General features: G+C 52.8%; 1 protein-coding gene across 6 annotated transcripts in view; it reads right to left on the reverse strand.

Annotated features, from left to right (window-relative positions):
* Positions 1–2,553: 2,553 nt before the first annotated feature.
* The window catches only part of Cacna1a (calcium voltage-gated channel subunit alpha1 A), a 265,280-nt gene continuing 251,909 nt past the window's right edge, over positions 2,554–15,924 (reverse strand). For 5 of the 6 annotated variants that reach the window (XM_050120775.1, XM_050120772.1, XM_050120774.1 and 2 more), the window contains 9 exons: positions 12,794–12,901; positions 12,614–12,714; positions 10,033–10,142; positions 9,797–9,935; positions 9,576–9,689; positions 7,762–7,797; positions 6,701–6,887; positions 5,106–5,359; positions 2,554–4,770 (listed from right to left, as the gene is read on the reverse strand). In XM_050120775.1, coding sequence (XP_049976732.1) covers positions 4,300–4,770; positions 5,106–5,359; positions 6,701–6,887; positions 7,762–7,797; positions 9,576–9,689; positions 9,797–9,935; positions 10,033–10,142; positions 12,614–12,714; positions 12,794–12,901 — 1,520 coding nt within the window. In that variant the 3' untranslated portion in view covers positions 2,554–4,299. The remainder of the gene's footprint in view (positions 4,771–5,105; positions 5,360–6,700; positions 6,888–7,761; positions 7,798–9,575; positions 9,690–9,796; positions 9,936–10,032; positions 10,143–12,613; positions 12,715–12,793; positions 12,902–15,924) is intronic. The other variant, XM_050120773.1, reaches the window with a different exon arrangement.

Genomic DNA, 15,924 nt, shown 5'->3' on the forward strand with positions numbered 1-15,924 from the left:
ACCGGCCCTTTTAGGAGCAGGCGAGATGGCTCAGCCGATACTGACAGCCTGAGCCAATCTTTGGACCTGGAGAGGACTGACTCCAGCAAGTTGTCCTCTGACTTTAGCATGATTGCTGCAGCACCTACATACACACACATCGGCAAATAAATAAATGTAAAAAGAAGTGAGCATTTTAATTCTCGCTAGGCTGGTTCAATGACATTAAGCACATTCTTGCGAAACTTCTGTCCTATCCTCATTAAATATCAACTTCCCTGTTTGTCCTCTCCACGCCTCCAGGAACCTCTGTTGCCTTTCTGTCTCTGTGTTTAGATCAGCAAGTTTTTAGAAATGGATATTTAAGCATGCCAGTTCTCCTGAGCCTTCAATGGCTCCTACTGGCATTGGGCTAGAACAGAAGTATAGCAGAAAATCTTGGACCAGTCACCTGGGAAGTAGGTGTTAGACTCCTGGCTCTGGATGTGGGGATATCTCAGGCTTCAGGTTAGGGGGTGCACTGTGGCTGTGCAGTCTACGGTGGAGGAGGGAGAATCTTGGCAGCAGGTACCTTGGCTCAGGGAGGTGTATTTCTGGGTCAAAGTGAAGGTGTGTGGTCTGGTACAGGGCAGGAAGAGCAGGAGCTGGGGTGACCCAGGGTCATACAACCTTCATTCTATACAGACATTCGGGTCCTGGGGAGACCAAGCTATAGCTGGCACTGTGTTTGAAGCTGGCTGCCAAATCCTGGGGTTCTGGTCTGCTGTCCTCACAGGAATGGAAGCTGCTGGGGCAACTCTGGATTGCCTCAGAAGAATTTGGAGCCCAGTGTCACAAGGTGCTCAGCTGTCTGCTGCCCTCAACTTGCTTCAGGCTCCATCCTATGTCTGCCTGGAGGTCCAATGCAGCTGCAGTAGCTACACGCATGTTCAGGCCACTGCTCGGCGCAGTCGCTGCACCGCTTGGCAAGAGGATATTACCACACTCCGAGGCTTCCTTCAGAGCTCACACTTACAAAGCTGGGCTGCTGCCTGAGTCTTCCAGGATGAAAGGCAAAGACACAAAGGGGCAAAGTGGCCACCGACTTTCTTCCTTCGCTTCTGAGAAAAGGTAGCTCCAGTGCAGCCTGGCAGTTCTGCATCGTATTTACGTGTATTTTGATTTTTAAAATGACATTTGAGCCAGACAGTGGTGGCGCATGCCTTTAATCCCAGCGCTAGGGAGGCAGAGGCAGGTGGATCTCTGTGAGTTAGAGGCCAGCCTGGTCTACAAGAGCTAGTTCCAGCATAGGCTCCAAAGCTACACAGAGAAACCCTGTCTCAAAAACTACAAGATTACATTTGAACACAAGGGAGGCAGAAGCAGGTGGATCTCTGTGAGTTGGAGACAAGCCTGGTCTACATACAGAGTTCCAGGTCAGTCAGGGCTACACAGTGAGGTCCTGTCTCGACAACAACAAAATACAGATTTATTGATTCGAATGTATGTGTGGGGAGCATGCCACTTTGTAGGTATGGAGGTCAGAGGATAATCTGTAGGGTTCAGTCCTCTCCTCCTATCGTAGGGGTTCTAGGGATTGAACTGAGGTCATTAGGCTTGGTGGCAGGCACCTCTACCTACTGAGCCATTCTGAGGTGGGATCTTGCTGTGCTGAACTCCTGAGTTTAACGGCTCTTCCTGCTTCAGCTTTCTGAGGAACTAAGATTGTGGACATGTTCCATCAGTGCAGGCTCCTGACCTACATTTACTTTCTCATTTTTTTTAAGTATTTATTGATTTATTATGTACACAATATTCTCTCTGTCTGTAGGCCAGAAGAGGGCACCAGACCTCATTACAGATGGTTGTGAGCCACCATGTGGTTGCTGGGAATTGAACTCAGGACCTTTGGAAGAGCAGGCAATGCTCTTAACCACTGAGCCATCTCTCCAGCCCTACTTTCTCATTTTAAAAGATTTGATGTGTTTGGGCTTGCATTTATGTCAGTGCATCACAAACATGTTGTACCTGCAGAGGCCAGAGGAGGGCGTCCCACCCCCAGGGACTGGAGTCACGTCAGGCTGTGAACTGCCATGTGGGTGGCGGGAAGTAGATCTAAGGCCTCTGGAAGAGCAGTCAGTGCTCTGCTGAGTCAGCTCAGCAGCCCCTCACTCTGGCTACTCTTAAGAAAAATTTCATCAGAACATAGAGCCTACACATTTGCATACCATAAAAAAGAAACGGTGTGTGAGATAATCATTCTATAATTTCCATTTTACTAAGGCAAAATAGGGGGACAGAGAAGTTACATCACATGGTGAAGTTTACAAAGCCAGTGACATTTTGAGAGGTTGATGCTAAGGCTGAGTGGCAATGATATCCTTCAGTCTACTGACTCAGTTTGAAAATTGAGTGTGGGAGGCTGGAGAAATGGCTCAGTGGTTAAGAGCACTGGCTACTCTTCCAGAGGACCCAGGTTCTATCCCCAGCACCCACATGGCAGCTCATAACTGTCTGTAACTCCTGTTCCAGGGGATCTCACACCCTTACGGACATACATGCAGGCAAAATACCAATGCACATAAAATACAAATAAATAATTAAAAAAGATTTATTAAAGAAGAAAAGAAAAAAAAGTTGAGGTGTGATTGGGTGTGATGACAAATGCCTTTAATCCCAGCACTTGGGAGGCAGAGGCAAGCACAGATCTCCGAGTTTGAGGTCGGCCTGGTCTACATAGGGAGTCCAGGACAGCCAGGGCTACATAGTTTGTCTCACAAACAACAAAATAAAACAAAAGGTGGCTAACAGTAAAAGACAACTAGCATCAACCTGTGTGATCATCACACAGTTCACATGCATGCACCCCTGTACGTATGCGCGGTTCCACACATGCTTTGACACATACAGCCAGAGTTGCCCTCTTAGGGCAGAGAAACGGTCTTGGGGACCTGACCTTTGTGTGAATAGGCGCTGCTTTCTGTTCCCACTCTTCCTTCAACTTTGCAGATATAGGCCATATTCACAGTATTTTCCAAACAGGCAGGCAGGCAGGGCGTGAGGGCCTGGGAGACTGGGGGCTGGGTAGAGTGCTCTTACTACCAAGGCTGCGGTATGTAGACAGCGTGTTTGTGTTGTATGAGTGTGGATATCTAGACAGTATGCTGGATGAGGTAGGTGAAGGTACGGTGAGGGGGTCACTGTATGAACCCTGGAGCGGAGGGGGGGAGGGTGCGGGTGCGGGGCTCTGAAGTTAAAAGTGTATATTACTTTTCCAAAGGACCTGGACTCGGTTTCCAGGACTCACAGCTGCCTGTAACTCCAGCTGGCTCAAAAGGCACTTTCACATTTGCCCAAATCCACATATACATAAATAATAATAAATGTTAAAAAAAAAAAAAAAAACAATCCTGGCCCAACTCATTGCTCTGACGTAATCCAGACTGTTCAGATCTTTGACCTTGCCAGCATTTCTCCACGGCTGAGGCTGGTTCAAGAAGCCAGAGGCCAGGGCAGAACACTTAACACAGAGGAGGGTGGTACCGGAAGCTGGACGCAGCCGGAGGAGCCTCAGTTCTGTGAGACTCTCCTCTCAAGGAGTCACAGATGCCCTTAGCTGGGAGAGAACCCAGGGCCGTCGTTCCTGGTACCTGTGGGTACTGCCTTCGAGCCATGTCCCCAGCGCGGTTTCTCTGGGAGCTAACAAACTGCCTCCCCTCTTCCATCCATCTCCCAAGAGTGACTTGCATGGCATCTTGGTCAAAGGACAAAGACCACTCCAGTTCAGAAGCCCTTGGATTCAAGTTTTTTCGTTTTTATTATTTTTTTTTGTTCTTTTTAATGTCATGCAATATTTCACAGTCCCAAGCCCACGTTTTTCAAACAAGATAGGAAAAAAAGAAAAAAAAAGTTTTTAAAAAGATAAAGGAAAAAAAGAAGCAAGGGGGGTGGTGGTAAATTTTTCCTTTTTTTTCCCCTTTTGTTATTTCAAGCAGGACCAAACGTCAGAAAAAAAAAACCTGTTTTTCCTCAATTTTTTTTGTCCTTTTAAAAACTGTTAGTGTTATTTTTTTGTAGTTGATCTCTGCAGGCAGTAATAAGTTTGGCGTGGCCCGCAAGCACTCCAGTGGGTCTGAGAAGTGTGGGGCGTGCAGCCGTCCCTCCGGCTCGCAGCCACCTTGGTTTCGTTCACCGGGAAAACGAAAGATTCAATTGAGATGATAAAACTCATCAATAGAAGCTATTTTTGTTTTTCTCCCCGGTTTTCTTTTTTAAAAACGTTATTGTTTATCATTTGCTGTGCGCCCGCTAAACGCGGGCGCTGCGGGGAGGCGGGGCGGCTTAGCACCAGTCGTCCTCGCTCTCGCTGTAGGCGTCGTGCGCGCCCCTGCGGGCTGTGCGCGGCCGCGGCGCGCCGTGCCCCGCGTAGTAGCCGTTGGGCAGCCTGCGGCCGTGGCGCGGTGACGCGCAGCCCGCGGCGCGCGGAGTCCTGGGCGACCGCGGCGCGGGCTCGTGCGCGCCCCCTGGCTGCTCGCGCGGGTCGTCGGACTCGGTGTAGTCAGCACCGCGCGGCCGCGGGCCCTCAGGCGCATGCGCAGGCCAGCGAGGCGCGCGGCGGCAACCCCTGGGCGAGCCGCCAGGGGGCGGGGCGGGACCCGCGAGCCTGCGCGCCGCCGGCCTGCGCGGCGCGGGCGAGTAGGACACGAGCGGCCGCGGGGTGCAGGGGGTCTGGGGGAGCTGGCGGCGGCCGCGTCGCGGCGTGCTGGTGCCGGACGTAGAGGGGGCTGGGCTTCCACTGACGGAACTACTGCCCTACACGAAAATCGAAACAAAGGAAATCAAAAGCAAAGATACCACGGACCAACCAGGAGCACACGGGGACACACAGACGGGAGGGCGGGCGGGCGGCGGGACGGAGAAGTGGGGGGGGGGCAAACCAACACAACAGTGAGGAGAGAAATGAGAAACGAGCTTCGTAAGTTTCCGAAGTCACTCACAGGCGTCCGCAGGACACGAGTCGCAGGGAAGCAGGGCCAAGGGGACAGCAAGGGCGGCCGGCTGCCCGCGCCCTGCCCCGCCCCCTCCCACCCCCCTGCATCCCCGCCCCCGCCCACCCCGCCGGTTCAGTCTGGGCCTGCCACACGCACCTGTCTGTGTGTCGCGTGCTCCCGACCCTCGCTGGGCGAGCGGGACCAGCGCTGCTCCCGGGCCCGCGCCCGGCTCGCGTCCGACCGCTCCTGTGCGTAGCGCTCCCGGTCGGGGGCCGGGGGGTGGTGGTGGTGGTGGTGATGGTGATGGTGCGGCCGATGCTTCCGGTCCTTGGGCCGGCCCCGGTCTTGGTCCCGATCTTTGGAGGGCAGGTCACCGGATTGGGTGGTCATGCTCAGATCTGTCCCCAGACCTGAGTAGGAGACGATGGTGAGAAAGGGAGAAGGGGCCCCAGAGAAGGGAAAGCAGGCCTGGAGGGTCTTCAGGCTCAGTGCAGCAGCCCCTGGTTTCCTCCCTACTCTGGAACTCCCCCTCACTTTCTTTTTACATTTATTTTCAGCACGCGCATCCTCCCGCGGTGGCACTCATCTGTAAGTGTGACCTTCCACCTTAAGGGTTCCAGGAATCAAACTCGGGTCTTCAGGCATCAAATACCTTTACAGGCTAAGCCATCTTGCTTGGCCCCTCCCTTTTCTCAGTGTTGAATATGACCAACTTAGGACAATGTACGTGTTAGCTATACCTACCACCCAGACAACATCCCACTCAGCCTGGAGTGTTGCAGTCATGGGTCAGTGGTTAAACGTGTCTGCTGCTTTTGCACAAGATCTAAGTTCAGTTTCCTGCACCCATGTCCTGCAGCTCACAACTGCCCATAGCACTAGATCCAGGGAATCCAACACTCGCATCCCTCCTACCTCCCATTAAAAAATAAAAATAAAATGCAGCTGGAAGGTGGTGGCACAGGCCTTTAATCACAGCACTCGGGAGGCAGAGCCTCCCGACAGTTAGGGCTGTTACACAGAGAAACCCTGTTTCGAAAAAGAAAAAAAATGCAGCGGGGCAGGGATGGTGGCCTACACTTTTAATCCTAGCACTTTGAAGACAGGCAGGCAGATCTTTGAGTTCGAGGCCAGCCTGGTCTACAGAGCAAGTTCTAGCACAGCCAGGGCTACACAGAGAAACCCTGTCTTGGGGGAGAAAACCACCAGCAAAACCCAACCGGAACCAGTCTTTTTTTCTTTTCTTTTCTTTTTTTTTTTTTTTTTTTGGTTTTTCGAGACAGGGTTTCTCTGTGGTTTTGGAGCCTGTCCTGGAACTAGCTCTTGTAGACCAGGCTGGTCTCGAACTCACAGAGATCCGCCTGCCTCTGCCTCCCAAGTGCTGGGATTAAAGGCGTGCGCCACCACCGCCAGGCTCAACCAGTCTTTTGAGACAGGGTTTTTCTGTGTAGCCCTGACTGTCCTGAAACTTGCTCTGTAGATCAGGCTGGCCTCAAACTCAAAGATCTGCCCTACCCCTGCCTCCTGAGTGCTGGGATTAAAGCCCGACTCCTTCTTTGAATTGGGATCTTATCTATATCTTGGGGGGCCTCTAACTCCAGACCCTAACCCCTTCCTTCCTAGCTTCCCACATGCTGGCATTAGTGGTGTATGCCCAGTCCTTTGTTCCTACTTCTGCCCTTCAGCCTCCTCCTCCTCCCTACCTTCTGTTCTTTTGCAGAGCCTCTGTCCTTGGTTCTGTGGTAGCTTACCTGTGTCCACATCAGTGTAGCGGCCCAGAGAGCGCTCCGAGGTGCGGTGGCCACGGTCTCTGCGGCGCTGGTGGTACCGCTGATTTTCCTCAGGTGGTACCCGCTCCAGTGAGTAGTCGTCCAGTCGTCTGGCTTTGGGTCCCAGCACAGAGGCCGAGCGCTTCATGGGGCTGGTATCAGAGATTGTCTGGGGGAGGGGGACAGGTGTGGCCAGAGTTAATGGTCAGCACTTTTGTGGCCTGCTCCTTCCAGCCCTGTAGCTGATGGGTAACAGAATCAGGGTGATGTGACCATCCAGGGACAGTGTCCAGGGGTGCAGTGGAGGTTTGGGTGTCTGGCTTTTTGGCTGCAAGGGTGGAACCCTAAGGCTACTTAAGACCACCGATGGGAGTGTTGCTGCTTCTTAGGGTGTGTGCTGGACTTTGGCCAGAAGGCCCTGGCTAAGCCTTGCCCCTCTGGTGTTAAGGCTGGCTGGCTCGCAAGAAGCATGCTCCACTTGCAGAGGGCAAGCCTGGGAGCCCTGCCTCTCCTTGGTCCAACTCTCTTGACCCTCATCCCCACCCCCAACTCTGGCTCCTATCACCCAGGCCCAGCTTGGGCTGCCCTGGCAGTGGAGGCACTGGAGAGCGTTCTGAATCTGCATTTACTGTCCCACAACCCTTGGTCTTGCTCTACCATGGACAGTCTTCAGTTCTCAGTAGCAGGCAGAAGAAGGAAGGCCCCTGGACCAGGCCTGGTCCAGCTCTGATGTGCAGGAGCTAAAGGGACCTGAGGCAGAAGGCCAGTTGGTCACTGGAGGAGTTGGAGGAACAGACCCCCAAGAAAGGGGCAGGGTGGACAGGTTGGCCTCTTGGAGGCTCTGAAGACGAAGTGGGGTGCACTGTGGCCCCTTCCATACACAGGACACAACACACAAGGAAGGGGCTCCATGGGGGAGGGGGAAGGTCTGCAACGAAAGGGTGGGGGGTGAGGTGAAGGGCAGGGGAGATGGTGGGTACTGGCACAAAAAGGGCAGGGAGGGAGAGGGGGCTGGAGCCGAGCTGGCCGGGCGCGGTACATACACTGAGGTTATTTCCACGTGGCCGGCCCCTTCTCCTCTGTCCCAGCCCCACAGGATGGCGCACACAGAAAAAAAACAGAAAGAAGGAAATAAATATAAAAGGCAAAAGTGATGGTGAGGTGGTAGGTGGCACATGGTGGAGGTGGTGGGCAGAGAGAGGTTAAACTTTCCGGTGTTGAGTGAGGGGGTGCCCCAGGACCCGGATGGCTGTTCCCCACAACAGGCACAGAAGAAACAGGAGACAAACAGACAGATGGCAGAGACATGAGACTGACAGATGGGACAGCAAGGCCACAGGCTCCTGGCCCATTTCATGCGATGCACTGCGGCACAGCACCCCTCCCCCACCTCGCCCCAGCTTCAGCTCAAAGCTCCCAGGTGGCCATCAACCCAGCTTGGCTCATCTCTGTTTTGGGGCCAGCAGGCCAGGCCTGACAGAAGGGACTGGGCAGCCACATGCACCCCAAGGTCACAGCAGCCAGAGGCCAGGCCCTTGGGCCATGATGACCCAGCCAGGCGCAGCAAATACGCTACAGAACACAGGGCAAGCTGCCCCAGCCAGACATGCCGGCCACCCTCCTGCAGCCCCCTCCTCCTGCCCTTTCTCCTTGTCCTCGGGCGGGGCGCCTCAGGCCCGGGCTTTCTCCCCACCTCTCACTGCGCATTAGCCAGGCATGCTTTAGTTTCCTCTATCCCCCACGGGGATCTTGCCTTCCCTACAAGGGGCCGAAATAGCGAAGTGAAGCAGCCACACTGAGACACATACCAGGTACACACCCAGCCACGCTACCCCTCCCAGACGCGTGACAGAAGATATGCCCCAGCCATCCCAGGCCCACACAGACTCTGCCTTCAGTCCTCAGACGTGCCCTGTTCCTGAAGGCAGCAGGCCATGTGCCTGCACACGAACAGGCGCGATGCCTACAGATGCCTGTTACACTGGTAGCACGCAGGTGCATGTATGTACAGGTGCACATGTAAGGTGTGTGTGAACTGCATGGGTAGCAGGACTTTTTTTTTCTGTGATGGGACCCTGCCCATGCTAAGCACACCATGACCGAGCTCCAGCTTTAGAAGTAGGATTCTCTTTTCTTTTTAAAAATTAGCTTATTATTTGTGTGTGTGTGAGTTTGTGGGCCTGCTTGGAGGCCTGAGTAGGCCAGGAAAGGTGTCAGTTCCCTGGAGCTCCCGTCACGGGCTGTGAGCCACCATTTGGTGGAGGTGCTAGGGATCAGCGCTCCCTTCCGCAGGAGCACTGCAGGCTCTCACCCGATGAGCACCTCTCTAGATAGTAGTCAGGGTTCTTCAGTTCTGTTCTGAGACAGGCTGTCACATAGTTGAGGCTGGCCTCAAACTAGCTAAATAGCAGTGTCTGGCCTTGAATTCCTGATCTCCACTTCCCAAATGCTGGGATTATGGATGTAAGCCCTGTTGTTTGTTTTGAAATATGGTCCAGGTCTGTAGCCTAAGCTGGCCTGAACCTCCTCTTCTCAGCCTCCTGAGTGCTTGAGACACCACTATCTGCTGCTGAAGCTGGGATTCCCACCTCTCAGCAGAGCTGGACCCACCCCTTCCTTGTGTTTGCAATAGGGCAGTGACTGCTATGTTCTACAAGGGTGCCCAGTCTCTCAATGGCTTCTGGTAGGGAATGGTTGGAGGGCCAGACCTGCTGGGTGCACTGAAGGAGCCAGGAAAGGGTAAGGGTCCCCTGCAGGAAGCTGCGGGAGGTCCCACCTCAGCCAGTGTCTCTAAGGAAGAGGTACAGGGTCCTTTGGAATGTGTGTGGGCATGGCCCAGAACCCTGCAAGCTCTCACCTGGTTCTCTGCTGGGAGGCGGGGCATGGAGGTGGCCCTGGCCTGGCCTTCCATGGGGAGGTAGTGTTCGCTGTCTGAGTAGCCATCCGTACCCATTTCTCGCATCTCCACAGACTGTCAGGCAGAGGGTGGGTGGGGCTGGGTGAGTCTGGGGCCTGACCATGTGTGTGGGAGACCCTTTCTGCCTGAACCACCCAGCCTGGGGGAGGGGGCAGCAGCACCTGCGAGTTGGGCTGGCTGTTAGGCATGTCGCTGGGTGGCCCTCGCTCTGGGCTCCATGTGCCAGTCTTCTGGAACATCTCTTGGGCTCGCTGGGTCACCCAGGACGGGCTCTCCTTCATACTGCTTTCCTGAGCCATCCTGCACAGGGACAGAGGCCAAGAAGGACATATGTGCTCTGGGATTCAGGAACCTGGGGCCTCATACCCAACTGACAACTGCCCAGCTGGCTACTCACAGGCCTCCTCCTGGGTCCAGCTGAGTGGACGGAAGGGCGTTCTGGCTGGGCCCTCCCTCCTGTGTTGGTGATGGAGGCTCCATGCGCTGGAACATGAGTGGTGTCCGGTTCTGGGAAGGCGAGAAGGTGGTGAGCGTGTGCAGGGAGGGCTGACAGAGCCAGCACTGACAGGAAGCTGGGGCTGGCCCTGTGATGCTGGGGTCAAATCCAGGGCCTTGTGTCTTCCACCAAGCCACTCCCTCACCCTTGACACCCACCCCCACACAGGCAGGTTTGCTCTACCTGTGAGGCTACCCATTTCTTCTTTCTTTTTTTTTAAGGGTGGATCTTTCCATTTGTAGACCTGGAACTCTGCCTGCCTCTGCCTCCCTAGTGCTCTAGTTAAAATTTTTTATCTATTACTTAAATTTATTTATTTATGTATCCTGTGTATTATGTATAAACAAATAAATTATCTATCTTTTTGTGCATGCACATGCCACTGAGAATGAAACTCAGGTCCTCAAAGACGGAAACTTTACCCTCTGAACTATTTCTTGAGACCCTGTTCAACTTTTGACATTGTGACACAATGTTGTCATCTATAAAGTTCATTTTGGAGACCCATGCAGCCGAGTTATATATGTATCTTCCACCCAGACTCCTTCAGAACTAAACCATTTATCACGAATCCTTTACCATGCTCAGCCTCCTCGTCCCACACCTTCAACCAGTCTAGAAACCTCTGTGCATGTTCTCCCATATACAGCCACCAGAGGGTGCCAGCGAGCATACAGTGGACAGTTCCTCCAGTACTTAGACCCCTCTTCTGCTCCTATGCCATTTGGAATCATTGCCAGAGCCCACCCCTGTAGCTCCTGGGTTAAGCCCTGTACTCCTAGTGCCCTCATCTCTTCCCACATTCTTCCCAGCTCTGTTTTGTCTGTCACCCTGACCTGTTCAGTATCATGCAAGGTCCAGCCTCAGGGCCTTGTACGGGCTGTTCTCTCTGCTTGCATGCTCTGGTTTAACACTTTTCCTCAAAGAGTGACACATTCCCTCTTGTTCTTTAACACACGAGGCAAGCAGCTCAAAAAGCTTAAGGAAGTCCCCGAGACTGACCAGATTCACTCAGCCCCTCCCTGCCAGAGTAAGCAGCAAGGACAACTCAGAGTTACTGTCAGGAGCCAAGCTGCATGACAGACTCTGGGAGATGGCTGGGCGGTGGTGGTGCATGCCTTTAATCCTAGCACTGGGGAGGCAGAGGCAGGCCTGTTAGTTTTTGAGGCCAGCCTGGGCTACAGATCCAGTTTCAGGATAGCCAGGGCTACACAGAGAAATCCTGTCTCAAAAGAAAAAAATATTTCCAATCAGCTGAGCTGCTTGCAGAATGTGCTCCAGGGGGTTCCCAGTTTTTGTGGGCTGTCACCCATGCTGGGGTGAGTTTTGGTGATGCATTGTCTTTGAGTAATTTCTGATTTTGTTTTGTTTCGAGGCAGGGTTTCTCTGTGTAACAGTCCTGGGTGTCTTGGAACTTGCTTTGTAGACCAGGCTAGCATCGAACTCACTGAAATTTGCCTGCCTCTCCCTCCCATGTGCTAGATATTAAATTAAAGGTGTGCGCCACCACCGCCTGGTCATTTCTAATTCTTTTTTGTTTGTTTGTTTTTTGAGACTGGGTTTCTCTGTAGCTTTGGAGCCTGTCCTGGAACTAGCTCTGTAGACTAGGTTGGCTTCCAACTCACATAGATCCATCTGCCTCTGCCTCCCAAGTGCTGGGATTAAAGGCGTGTGCCACCACCACCCAGCTTCATTTCTGATTCTTAAGTAACCCCAATAAAACTCATGTTGTCCAAGTTGAACTTTTGTCTGTTGAGGGTTCCCTATCTGCGGTGAGTGTCAGGTCTCTCCTGGAACAGTTTTGTCACACAGCAAATGTCTCACTCTGGAAATAAACCCCTTCCTTCTTTTCTTTCTTTCTATTTGCTTTCCTCTGCCTCCCTAGGGCTGGAATTAATGGCGTGCGCCACCACGCCTGGTGTCCGACACCTTTAAAAATCTTACCATTTTATGTGCATGTGTGTAGGCCTGTGCGTGTGTGTTTGTGTGCCGCACATGATCAGGTGACCACAGAGGCCAGAAGAGGGCGTTCCAGGCAGTTGTGAGACACCCCGTGGGTGGTAGGAACTAAACACAGGCTCTCTGCAAGAGCACTCGCCCTTAGCTCTTAACTGCTGAGCTACGTCTCCAGGCCCTTTGCTTTTCACCTGAGCACATCTCCCGGGAGGGTGTCCTCGACAGCTTATTTCACACCACACACCCCGTTCTAGCACTGGATGTTCTTTGGTTGGTTCCGTTTCCCCCCTGTGGCACTATCTGCCACTATGAAAACAGTCATTTAGTATTGTCAACTACGTCAGGGCAGACGTCCATGCCAGAGTGACCTGCACAACAGATACTGAGTACCTGTTGGTGGCTGAAAGTTTGTTGGTTAGGTGTTCGTGAAATGGCCCACCCTCAGCACACTCCTTGTCATGACTGGTTCCCACGAAGACCACCAGACCTGGTACCCCACCCCCGGCACCCCCAGCAATGGAAGTACCTGTTCCTCTCGCATGGCCTGAAGTTTCTTGGCCTTGCTCTGCCGGTAGTACTCCATGATCATCATGGCCGCGTAGATCTTGCCCACCGTCAGGTCTGTGGCTGTGGAGGACAGGCAAGCTCTCACGCAGGCCGGGCCCCTCCCTGATCCGACCCTGCCCCTCCCTGGGTTTTCGCTTACACTTGTGAGGAGTGACCAGCAGATCTAGGGTCTTCTGGGACAGGTTGGGCCAGATGGCCATCATCTCCTTTCGGAGCTCTGCATCCATTTGCTGCTTGTCGGCTCCGCCTACAATATGGGGAGTAGGAGGTTGAGCATCTGCAGAGCTGGGCTCTGGGGCCACTGCCAGGACCCACAGGTCTGGCCTAGAGGCACCGGAAGGGCCAGGATTTCATCCTGGCTTCCACTTACCAACTGTGTTCCTAGGGTTGGCTACCTCCTACTGCCTCAGTTTCCCCACTGGTGAAAATCATCAGGATGAGTTATAGCACTTGCCCTACCTGCTGTTTGCTGACCCAAGCAGTGTATGTGTGTGCCACGTTGGGACAGCACCTCCAGGCCATTACTGCCACAGTGCTGAAGTTCAAGTTCACACACTGGTTGGCATCAGAGTTTTGGAGGCTACTCTGGGTGCTGGGGATGGAATCCAAGATCTTGCATATACTAAGTAAGAGCTACACCACTGAACCACACCAAAAACGTCTGGAATGACAGACAGCCTTGTTCTGTGAACGAGGCAGCCGACAGTTGGGACCAGGAAAGTGTATCAGCCAGGTTGGAGACATAAACATTACGTGTGTGCATCATGTGGAGGTCAGAGGTGAGCCTTGGCTGTCATTCCGCAGCAGCCATCTGTCTTGTTTTTTGAAACTGGATTTCTCACCGGCTTGGGATTCACCTGTTAGGCGAGGGTCCTGAGGATTCAGCTGTCTCCACCTAGCCTGTGCTTGACTAGTGTTTGTCGCTCTGCACAGGTTCTCGGTCACTGTACAGCAAACTTTACTGACTGAGCTGTCTCCCAGCCCCTAGTTTTCCCTGTTGTAAGCTTTCTCTTCCCATAGCATTTATTTATTTATGTGTGTGTGTGTGTGTGTGTGTGTGTGTGTGTGTGTGAGAGAGAGAGAGAGAGAGAGAGAGAGAGAGAGAGAGAGAGAGAGAGAGAGAGAGAGAATGTGGAAGTCAGAGGACAACTTGGAGGAGCTAGTTCTCTCCCTCCACCATATGGGTTCCAGGTATCCAATTCATGTCAACAGGCTTGGTAGCAAACACCTTCACCTGCTGAGCCATTTGACAGTGCCCCATACCCCGATTTCTCTGTAACTTTGGACCCTGGAACTAGCTCTTGTAGACAAGGCTGGCCTCAAACTCACAGAGATCCACCTGCTTCTGTCTCCTAAGTGCTGGGGATTGAAGGCATGCACCACCACCTGCCCTGATTTAAAATTTTTATCTTCTTACTGATTTGGGGGTATGTGGGGCTGGGGACTGAACTCAGGACTTAGACATGCTAAGAGCGTGCTCTGCTGCTGAGCCACATACCAGCCCTACTGTGCTGTTATCTGAGTAGACGGAACTGAGTGGGCAGTGCATGCCTGCAGACCCAGCGCCCAGAGCTAGAATGAAGCAAGAGGCCCGGAAATTCTAGGCCAGCTTCCACTACACAAAAATATAAAAACTGCTGTTCTAAGCTTGCTATCCTGGTACGAGGAAGGCTGAGGCAGGCCTGGGTCTGGGGGAGATGGCTCAGTGGGCAGGAGAATATGCTGTGTGCACAAGGACCTCAGTCTGGATTCCCAGGAGTCGTGGGAAGAGCTGTGCATGGCTGTACACCAGCACTGTAGGGTGGAAGTCCCGAGACTTTTCTGGCTGGCCATGCTGCCCAGGACCATTTGGTAAGCAGACGTGGCCTTGTGGGCTTGAACTTCCAGAGCCATGGACAAAACGTGAGCAAGGGGGCAGGCAACAAAGGAGGGGGCCTGACATCCTTCCTCTGGCACACCCACCAATGGGTGAGTACTCCCGGATGTTCATGTGTACACACTGCACACATAAATACCACACCCACATATACCACACACACACACACACACACACACACACGGGAGGAGGGAAGAGAGGGAGAAGACGAAGAGGAGGGAGGGAAAATGAATGAATCACAAAATGAGTTCAAAGTTGACCTGGATAATTTAACGAGCATTTTCACAGAAGGAGAGCTGGGGATATGGCTCAGGTGGTAAAGTGTTTGCATACACAGACAGCTGGGTTCCATCCCCAGGACCCAAGATAAATAAATACAAACTAAATATCAGATACTTCCCAGCATGTACAAGGCCTTGGGTTCTAATACCAAGATAAAGACGGGACTGCTTAATATGTTAGTGAGAGGCAGGGGCATGACTAAGTCTAATCTTTTATTTTTTTTATTTTTTTATTTTTTCTAGACAGGGTTTCTGAACTTTTTTTTTTAGATTTATTTATTTATTATGTATACAGTGTTCTTGCCTGCATGCGTACCTGCAGCCCAGAAGAGGGCACCAGATCTCATTATAGATGGTTGTGAGCCACCATGTGGTTGCTGAGAATTGAACTCAGGACCTCTAGAAAAACAGTCAGTGCTCCTAACCACTGAGCCATCTCTCAGCCCCCTAGACAGGGTTTTTATGCGCAGCCCTGGGCTGTCCTGTAAACCAAGTTGGCCTCGAGCTCAGAGATCCACCCGCCTCTGCCTCCTGAGTAAACCATATCCAGTTTGGGGTATGTTTAGTAACGGAACACAGACAAGCAAGCCAGTGATCTGTGACAGGAGCCTGGGCTACCCTGACACCCGAGAGGGGCTACTAGCCCTTTCCCCGCTAGTCTGCTGCACAAAATGTTTGTTGTAGCGTGTTTCTAGCCCCGTATCCCAGCCATGGGGGCCCTGGAGCTCCAGGTTGGGAGAGCAGGATTGTGACCCTTCAAGATGGGTATGAGCAGTGTGACCTGCCACTTGGAGGATTCATTAGCAGTATGGGTGTTCTTCATGTATCCCTTTACTTTGTGAGCCCAGGCAGGTGACAGTAGGGTCAGAGAGTCTTTTTCAAGTCAATCCTTTCTTTGGTGTTTTGAGGCAGGATCTTACTAAACAGCCAGGCTGGCCCGGAACTCAAAGTCCGTCTGCCTCAGCCTCTGCAGTGCTGGGGTCACTGTGCGCTGTGGCAGTAGCTTCCTCTGCCCTAGCTTTAAAAAGGGACTCTGACCAGCAGAGTTCCAGTTCACAAACAGGAGGTAGACAGCAGAGAAATGACCCATTTGGTCTGAGCCACAGAGACCTT

The sequence above is a fragment of the Alexandromys fortis genome, unplaced genomic scaffold (assembly GCF_014885135.2).
Source record: "Alexandromys fortis isolate MF-2015 unplaced genomic scaffold, M_Fortis_MF-2015_v1.1 scaffold_186, whole genome shotgun sequence".
Lineage (NCBI taxonomy): Eukaryota > Metazoa > Chordata > Mammalia > Rodentia > Cricetidae > Alexandromys > Alexandromys fortis.